This window comes from Oryza sativa, chromosome 9, assembly GCF_034140825.1.
Source record: "Oryza sativa Japonica Group chromosome 9, ASM3414082v1".
Classification (NCBI taxonomy): domain Eukaryota; kingdom Viridiplantae; phylum Streptophyta; class Magnoliopsida; order Poales; family Poaceae; genus Oryza; species Oryza sativa.
In genome coordinates this window covers 18,936,062-18,946,148 of record NC_089043.1, presented here as the reverse complement: position 1 = coordinate 18,946,148, position 10,087 = coordinate 18,936,062, and the positions used below count along the sequence as shown (strand labels likewise).

Genomic DNA, 10,087 nt, shown 5'->3' with positions numbered 1-10,087 from the left:
GATAAGCAAAAGCGAGAAATTAAAATTAAAGAGCTGCATGAAACCATAAGATTAGTCGACATAGTACTAAGTACACATGCAAATTAATTAACAACTAGAAGCGCTGAAATGCTGGGCAGAGTAGCAGATCAAGACCTAATCAATCAATCAAGCTGCTTATAAGCTAGCTAATTAAGCTGCTACTAGCTAGAGGAGAAACCATGCAAGCAAGCAAGCTAAGCTAGCTGAAGCTAATATTGCATACCGTCCAAGAAATCGCCGTCGTCGTCGTAGTCGCCGTCGTCGTCTCCTTCTCCTCCGGTGTTGTTGCTCATCATCTCGGCGAGCTCGTAGTAGTACTCGCCGAGCACCGGCGCCGGCACGAGGCGGCCGAGCTCGCAGCCGAGCTCCATGGGCGCCGATCTACCACCTCTGGGGCCCCTCGCCTTGTCCGCGTCTCCTTTCCCTGATCCGGCGGCGCCGACCGCGACCATGTGGTGATCGCCGCCGCGCTCGGCCGACGACATGCGGGTGTCGCCGGCGGCGCGGTGGGAGGAGGAGGAGGGGTCGGCGGCGAGGCGGTCGATGGCCGGCTTGGACTGGGTGAGCAGCCAGTCCACCGTCTTGCTGGCCTTGTCGAAGCCGAGGCGGTCCTGCAGCGCGAAGAAGTCGCGCGCGACGTCGAGCGACAGCCGCATCCGGCGGTCGCGCACCCCCTGCGCCGTCCGGATCTTGCTGTGCCGGTCCGTCCTGAACGGCCGCTTCCTCGCCCTGCCATGGCCGCCGCCACCGTTTCTTGCCGCCGTCAGAACAGCCGCCGCCGCCGCCGCCGCCGGAACAGCAGGATCCGCGGCGGCGCCGCGCGGCGGCCTGCAGAGCACGGCCTCCAGCGTCTCGGAGTTGAACTGGCCGTGGCCGGAGAAGAAGTGGTCGTACTGATGCTGCTGCTGCTGCTGCTGCTGATCCAGCTGCTGCTGCATGGTGGTCGTAGGGTTTGGAGGCGGTGGCGGCTGGGCTTCTTGGGAGATGCAGAAATGGTGAAGGTTAGGAAAGTAAGGCAACATTTTGTGTATCACTACTTTGCACTCACTTTGTGTACTATAGCTTCCTACTGGGAGTGAGATCTATAGTTCTAGTACTACTGTTGCAGGCTTGCAGCCACAGCCACTATCTTCTTCTTCTTCTTCTTCTTCTTCTTCTTCTTCTTCTTCTTCTTCTTCTTCCTCTCGATCTCCTCCTCTGTTCTTCCTCTCTTCACATGAGAACTATAGCTACTAGCACTACTAGCTAGTGATCAGGTGATGATGAGATCGATCAAGATGGTGATGTGTGCATCGAAGCTTAAGGAGAGGGGAAAGAAAAGGTTGGAGAGGAAAGGGGAAAGGAAAGGAGCTAAGCAGCACAGGAAGCTGAAAGATGAGTACTGAGAGAGTGAGCTTTAGGTATTACTAGTACTAGACATCACCATCTCTCTCTCTCTCTCTCTGACCACAAGGGTTTGTTTGTTTTTGGCAGTGATTTTTTTGCTTCAGAGATCGATATATCAGTGATCGATGAGGAGCAATGGCCGGAGTCGACGCCGGACAAACCAACTGTTTGCGTCACTGCAGCTTAATTGGGGGGGTTACAAGCTACGAGAGATCGATCGAGCTATGGAGTAAACTAGTGGAGTAGCTATATATTAGCACCAGCTGCTGCTGGTAGCTGGTGTGTGTACATGTGTGTGTTGGTGTGTTCGTGGTATGGAGAGTTAGGAATGGAATGATGAAGGCATTATTGTGGATCGACCGAGGGCTACAGCGATGCACTGTTGGGACACGTGGTCACGCAGGCGTGGACGTATGTTTGCTCTTGCAGTTACATGTATATACGTATATGTGTATAAACGTACGTGGAAGTGTACGTACGTATATACACCGTGATATATATAAGAAGGCATATATATCACACTTTTTCATATCATTTCCATGACTGGAGAGCTTATGATTATGAGAAATAACTGGTTGATATCAGTTTTTGAGAATATGAAAAGGTTAGATTTTCAAGCTTCTGGTTTCTAATTAATTTCCTGAATTATGTATATCGCTATAGATTCTTAGAATCTAGTTGGGAATATGGCTATTTGGGGAGCTAAAGATCTTGAAGAAACTGTAACTGCTAGAAATTAAACTCCCCAAACATAGTTTAGAAGACATACGAGAGATGGTTAGGGTATGTTCAAAGGTAGACCTTGATATGAGTTCTTAGACAATACACGATTATTTAGAGAACGCGCCATTACAATAGTTAAAACAATAGTGACCCTAAGCATTAACCCATAAAACTTCTATTACTACTCTTTTTTTTCCACCCGCATACATCAAAGTTTTCATTTTATAGAAGCTGAGAGTCGCTGTTAAGCCATTGTTAACCGTGATAACAATGTCTGTCTCTTCTCTTTCTGCCATGTCAGCAAACCTAACTAGCATGACTAAGGGCCCACTACTATTAATGACTATTGTATATGCCGGCCTTTAGTATATACTCCCTCCTTCCCTAGATGTTTGACGCCGTTGACTTTTTTAAACATGTTTGACCGTTCGTCTTATTCAAAAACTTTTGTGAAATATGTAAAACTATATGTATGCATAAAAGTATATTTAACAATAAATCAAGCGATAGAAAAAGAATTAATAATTACTTAAATTTTTTGAATAAGACTAACGGTCAAACATTTTTAAAAAAGTTAATGGCGTCAAACATTTTGGGATGGAGGGAGTACTTGTATACCCTAGAGTTTGTGTTGGAACATAATTTATTACTAGCTTGCAACTAATAGTCTGATGCACAATATATCTAGTCAAGTGTGGTCTGCAAATACTTGAATTGAGGATTAATTTAAAATTTTCAGATTTGAAACACCGTTCTCAAGAATCTTATTGACAGAACAAAATTAATTTAGTTGTGGTTTACAAGAGCTCTCAAGCGAGACAGCAAATTAAATAGATTATTGTGCTTTGAAGTGTTGGTCTCACATTTTAAAAAGTTTCTTTCTAACAAAGGTATATTGTTTTCCACTTTGGCCTCATCATGTCGTTAGGTGAGACACAGTATATATCTTAAGCTAGCTACATATACTTATATATATCTAGCTTCCAGTGTGATTGTGTATATATACCACCGCAAATCCCGGTATATATATATATATATATGTATGCAGTTCATATATTTGCATGCATGTCCAAGTTGTAGTACGTACTAAAAGGACCAGACTTTGTACTTCTAAATATATAGATATATGACCACAGGCATGCATGTGACATTTTTTAATTTCTTCCTACGACGCACTGCACTGCCCCTGCAAGCATGCCTGCTAAACAGGAAGCTGTGCATGCATGTAATAGTTGAAATGGCAGGCGCGCAGAAACCTAGTTATTCATTTTATACAAGAAAATAATATGCTATATAGGCATTTTTTAGTTTATTATTTTTTACGAAACAATGTAGATTATATTAAATAAGAAAATAAAATACAACATGTTGTTATAAGTTATAAGAAAGAGATGATAAAACCTGCCAATGCAACTCGAATAGGCTCCACATCTACGACATAATGTGCGATGAAAAAGTATATGAATAAGCATCCGCTATATATTAGTTTCTCTAGGAAATCATTAAGCCGGCCGGTATCACTGAACAAAGTTGAGAGCCATGGAATCTGCAATCGGTGCCGCCAATTAGATCATCGGTAACTCCATATATAGATAATCTTTATCGTTGATCTCACCAACACAAGAATATCTTCTGATGAACATATGGATTTTTTTTTAAAAAAAATCAAGACACTAGAAGAATCTAACTCTATAAACTAGCAAATATAGTTAATCCTCCAAAGACTTTGTTCGAAAAAAGAAACCCTAAAATCTTAATAGAGCATATCAGATGAGTCATTTCGCCTCATCATCACCGAGAACTCTAAAGATGGAGAAGGCCGGAGAGGGGCCCAGAGAGCTATATATGTTCATGTATAGTTTGAGTTGCAAGGTAACATTTTGGCGAGCCCTCTTTTCACGATGAACTTTTACCTTATATTTTATCTTATTTCTTCAATTTATTGTTAGATAGTCAATCTAATGGTACAAATTTGTCTCAGTAATATACTTATACATCATTGTCTTCTACCTCTTGAAAAGACCCACCAAACTCCTCATCCACCTCCAATCATCTACCGTCTGTGCCCATGCCGCGACTTCTCCTAACAATGTTGCCTCATCACTAGAGGGCCCCATGCCCTGCTACATTTGCTACCCCTCTCATCAACACTATTGCCTATAATTCTTCGCTCCTCTGGCCCTCTGCTATGTTCCTCTCATCTAGTGCTTTAACTTCATTTTTTAGTTCTTCATCAACACCGATCACTATGCATGCTCCTAAAGTGTTTAAAGCAGGGGCTATTATACAATTATGTTTTACACTAGAGGGATAATGCATAGAATTAGAGGACTCCAATGTAATTTGTCAAAAGCTGGGGGCATAATCCTGTTTGGTCTCCAATAAGCTCCAGATCTACCCTCATAGGTAGGGATGATTATGGACTGACATACAGGTAATCATTACCTATACCTTGGTTAAGGATTGTTGTACTCATGGGTTGTCAAGCAGGGCTTGTTGAAGTTGCATGGCGATAGATCGAGTCGAAGGAGACCATGCGCAAAAATATTAAAGAAACTCAATTGAGTGTTGAAATATTAATTTTTTGTAGATTTCATCCAATAATTTTCTCTCAAGTAGTAATACTTAATTCTTCAGCCCTCCGCCATCTTCCTCTCATCTAGTGCTTCAACCCCACTTTTCAATTCTTCATCAACGACGATCACTATACATGCTCCTCCAATCCCTTTTACCCGATCACTATACATCCTCCTCAACCTTAAAACCTAACCACTGGGGACTGCCACCTCATGATCACCTTCCTATAGTGGTTGAGGCTCAAATAATATAATCCTGAGGGAGGGCTGGAGGCTAATGTGTGTAAGTTCTAAGAGACTCGATCTGATGTAATTTCTCTAATACCGGGAGACGAGGAGGGGGGATAACCCAATTTGGTCTTGAATAAGCTCCAATTCTACCCTCATATATAGGGATGAGTGTGGTAGACCGACCTACGGTAATCCTTACCTACCTTGGTTAAGGATTGTTGTACCCATGGGTCGACCTCGCTTGTAGGGTCTGCCGAAGTTGCGTGGGTGTTAGAGATGGACAAGATGAGGTGAAAAAAGTATAAGGCAACTTACATCGAATACTCAAATACTAATTTGTAAATTTTCTCTAGCAATCGTTTCGTTGAGTTTGTGCGGATGTGCTTGCCCTAGGCATGCAGTTGTCTTGTTGTTCACTCCGTTGAGGTTTTTTTTTTACCGATTTCCATTTAAATAACTGTGTAGTTGTAAAGTTTTTAGCGCTTGGTTTTCTCTTATTAAACTGGGGCAATATATACTCTTATTTTTATAATAAAAAAAGGATTTCCCTACTTTTCGGACTTTCTCTTCCAAATTTTTTCCTCTAGTAAGTATCAATTTTCTATCAAGTGAATGCTACCTCCATCCCATAATATAAGAAGTTTTAGAGTTAGATACGATTTTTAAGAAAGTAGTTAGAATTAAGTGGTGGAAGATTGTGATTGGTTGAGAAGTGAAGGTGGGTGGAAAAATTGAATAGTGGAGGGTTGTGATAGGTTGAGAAGAAAATGTTGGTGAAAAAGTTATTATATTTTCGGACAAATTCTAAAGGCTAAAAGTTGTTATATTTTGGGATGGAGGGAGTAGTTAATTAAGCACTCCGAAATATATACTTATTGAGTACATGTTATTCAATGAGATTCGATCGACCCTCTGCGTAATTTTCCGGTGAGATTAATTTCCATCCCTGACATCTCGATCAATCAACTTAACCGGCATCATCGTTTGGCATCAGCTAGGCTGCACACGTCGTCGTGCAATAATCAGCTCGCCCATATGGTCAGGGGATCGATCGAAAGGACGAGTCGGCCGCCGGCCGGCGAGACCGCCGCCGCCGCCGGCCCCTTCTCCCCTGCAGCTCTCACGCGCGGTCCATGTGGGGCCCCACGCGACCAATCCCACCGGGCAGGTGGTTTCATGGCGTTGGACCGGTCGATCTCTGCTGATTGTGCAGGGTCACGCATGCATGCAGTTGCAGATGCAGATGCAGGCGGCTGTGTGCATGGCCTGTGGCCCGAGAGATCGACGACGTACGACGACATGGCCGTACGCTGCGCCCATTTGACGGCCGCGGCCGGGGCCTCCCTCTCCCCCGGCCGGAGACGAGATTCTAGACGTCAGCTGCGACCCATGCATGTATGGCCTCCGACCAAGGCGCATTAGTTTATGCATATCTATGTTTTTGGGTGTCCCTGTAGATTGGATCTGATCAATCTGTGGTCTCTCTCTCGTCGTCGTGATCTCGCTGTCATCTTCTGCATATGCACAAGCGTCTCTAGCTCTAGCTTCAGTGCACATATATGCATTTGTGTGCATCTTATTCGATCCATATATAGCTCACGTACACCAGGTAGCTGGCTTAATTAATTAATCAACCACTTCAAATTAATGTGCATCGTCGTCCTTCGTATATACGTACACGTACGTACGTACGCATATATACTAGTGTGCATATAATTAAATATATACGTAGAGAACACTCTACGTATAAATACCCCACGTGCTTCGATCGTGCACTCGATTATATGCGTGATGATGATACTCCTTCCATGCAAAAGTTTAAGGTGTATTTCTTTTAGAGATTTGAGAAACGCCCGGATCTTCCAGCTAGCTCCACAAGGTGGTAGGCTATACGACCTGGGTTTGAAGCCTCACCCCTTCTAATTATTTAATATATTATGTCATTCTCTAATATTCGCGTCTTTTAGAGATTTGCTCCGGTTTAGCAAAAACCAAAAAGTATCTCGAGGTATCGGTTACCTCACGGTACTAAATCGTACCTCGAGATATATTTTATTGGTCCGGAGCAAATCTCTTTCTTTTGTCATCAAGACCAAGAAAAAATAATTCATTTTGTATGTAACGAAGCTTATGACTATATGCATGCATGTAATATATGAGTATTAAGATGGCTGTTTAGGTTCCGGTCAATAATTTAATCTAAAATTTTAAATCAAAATAACAACATTTTCATTTAAGTATTGGATGTATGAAGATTATAAATATATCTATCTTGAAATTAACTAAACAAAAGAAAAAAATAATGATTAAGACTTTTGGATGAAGGAAGTATATATGCAAACGAGTAGCAATGTATATGTAGCCAAAAAAAAGTACTCTATCCGTTTTATATTATGAGTCGTTTAATCAAAATTATTTTGATTTAACCAAGTTTATAGAAAAATTGAGCAACATTTACAACATCAAACTAGTTTCATTAAATTTAAATTGAATATATTTTGATAATATGTTTATTTTGTATTAAAAATATTAATATTTTTCTACAAAACTAATCAAATTTTACAAAGTTTGACTTAAAAAAACACAAACAACTTATAATATGAAACGAAGGGAGTAGCAAACAGCAAAAAGAGATATATAGAACATGCATGATGATAACATCGACGATGTATAGTACTAGCTATATAGTGAGTGAGTGACGACCTTTCGGCCGGGTGATGGTCGTTGCTTCTCGACCTTGTCTTTCCGTTTCTGCATGCCGCCATTGCTGCCTTCTTCTTCAACCTCTCGCCACTACACACACCTCTCTCAAACGTTTAGAGCTAGAGCTAGCAGCAGCTAGCTACCTAGCTACACCTACAGGCCTACTAAGACCAGAGAGAGGCTACTAGCTACTCCTAGCTAAGCTATACATCTCTCTCTCTCTCTCGTCCACATAATCTTGGCCTGCATCAAACGTGCGTAAAGCGAGATGCATGCGTATGAACAGTACACGCACCATACCTTGTGTGCGTGCTTACACACATATATATAGATATATAGATATATCCGCGGCTAGCTAGGCTTCTGCAAGTGTGTGGAGAAGATCATCATCAGCCCAAAAAGTGGCTAATATATTATGATGCATGAGTTCATGCGTGCCGGCCGCCACGTGTGCGATCGATCGTACGTGCGGCCACCAGTGTGTGCACACGTGCCACCATCGACGATATCGATCATTGATAAATTGTTCATCTTTTCTCATCGGTCTTAATTTTAGATTTAGTACTAGTTGTTATAAAGAGTATATTTCAGAGTTGCTGGGTAGCATATGTGTATAGAAACATGCATTTCTAAAAAAAATAAAATAAAACTAGGACTTAATTAGTTGCTATTCCCTTCGTCTCATAATATAAGGGATTTTGGGTGGATGTTACACATTCTAGTACAATAGATCTGGGCAGACGGTCTCATCAAACTCAATATTATAGGACGGATGGAGTAGGATTTAGGAAGTGCAAAGTACAGAAATTACCTAATGGAGTTGGATTTGGTCAGTGACCACTTCTTAATGGGTCGATCGCCTCTTGATTTGTGACCTGCTCGATCGATCTCCACCGTCGATCGGTCACACGCCTGCCTGAAGCTGCCTACAGTTTGATCTCCAAATTAAAATGGCAGCTGGTTCATCGATCTAGCTAACACAGTAGCTGGCTAGTTAATTAAAGAAGGATACTGTTGCTAGTTTGGGAGAGTTCATGCATGATATCTATAGCTAGCTGATCTTCATTTTCCCTTTAAAAAGGATGCGAGGATATATCAACTTAACTACCATCAACTCCACACAAACTCTGATATATATCTGAAGTTTTCTCCAGACACTACGCATGCGCTCATTCGATCTCCAGACATCATTTCTATATGGAATTTTTTTTCAGCTCAGTGATCCTCTCCTATTTGATCCACTCACGGGCAAACACGCGGTGAGGGCGTAGTACCGTCTTGTAGCTTTCGCATTTTTTGCATGATATATGATGTGAAATCGTAACTACATGCGATGCATCGTCTCTGCAACGACGACACACGCAATGTAGCAAAATGCAGTGCACGATCTCGTTCTCTGAATCCGTCTTCGACGCGTCCGATCCCCATAAAAGGGAAGAATCGAAATCTGTATACACCTGTCGTCTATGAGCAAATCTGATGGCTACCTAATTAAGCTTTTCATCCACCACGCCTGGACGATTTGGGCATTTTTCTCCGACACAAACTGTCGAAATGTTAGGTGCTGATCACAGGGATCTGTTCAGCAGATAGCTAGGAAATGACGGGCTGAATAATTTTCCCTTTCATTTGGATAAGATATCTATACAGGATCAAATAGTTCAGACAAAATAAAATCGATGGCCTCTAAAATATAGCGTAATTTGATACTAATATACTAGATTTCTATTATCGTTGCTAGGAAACAGGAGTTACTTAAGAGAATTACAATATCACATAGAAGTCTATCTTCTAGCGCACATATTTACGTCGTTACTATCTCTGTTTCTAAGTAGTAGATGACGTCACATATATGTGATACATGTAGTCGAACATTAAAATCTTAAATTATTAATATATGTAAAAATATCAAGGTTTTATTTAAAAACGATGGTAATAAATTTACCATAAAAATATTTTCACATTGTTAGAAAAAGTATGGAGTGGAACATAGCACATGTATCTATGTCTAAAACGTCCTTAAGTAAAGAAAAGTATGGAGCATTTTATGACCAATTAATGTGGATATAATTAACGAAGAGACTGTTGATGAAAGTAAAATTGTCTATTGCGCTGTGCACATGTTCTTGAGCGACATTTGCTGATGATTGGAGAGACTTTCGCATAGGAGAAAATAACAACACATCTGTGTCAACTGTCAAACGAGATGAGCAAACAGTGAAGGCTGATTAGATCATTCACCTCCTTTCCTTGTCGGTCGCCAATGGGTTGCTCACCCCCAAAATGTATTAATCAGATTTGTCTCAGAAAAGACAGGAGTTTGACTTTTCAGACAAGAGATTGTCAAGCTTGACACAGCGCAGAAGCAGCTGAATAGATTTAGGATATCCTCTACATAGCCAGATTTATCAATTGATTAATTCAAGAATAACATATATTCACTGGGC

At 41.4% G+C, this 10,087-nt stretch overlaps 1 protein-coding gene across 1 annotated transcript; it reads right to left on the bottom strand.

Moving 5' to 3' along the window:
• On the bottom strand, positions 1 to 1,901 carry LOC4347031 (transcription factor TB1-like). Its single transcript, XM_015756028.3, has one exon. It carries the CDS (start codon positions 1,041 to 1,043, stop codon positions 231 to 233), a length of 813 nt encoding a protein of 270 aa, XP_015611514.1. The 5' UTR covers positions 1,044 to 1,901; the 3' UTR covers positions 1 to 230.
• Positions 1,902 to 10,087: the final 8,186 nt, after the last annotated feature.

Excerpts from the sequence above, each read along its gene's own strand:
- LOC4347031 (XM_015756028.3), bottom strand. The coding sequence starts at position 1,043 with ATGTTGCCTTACTTTCCTAACCTTCACCATTTCTGCATCTCCCAAGAA.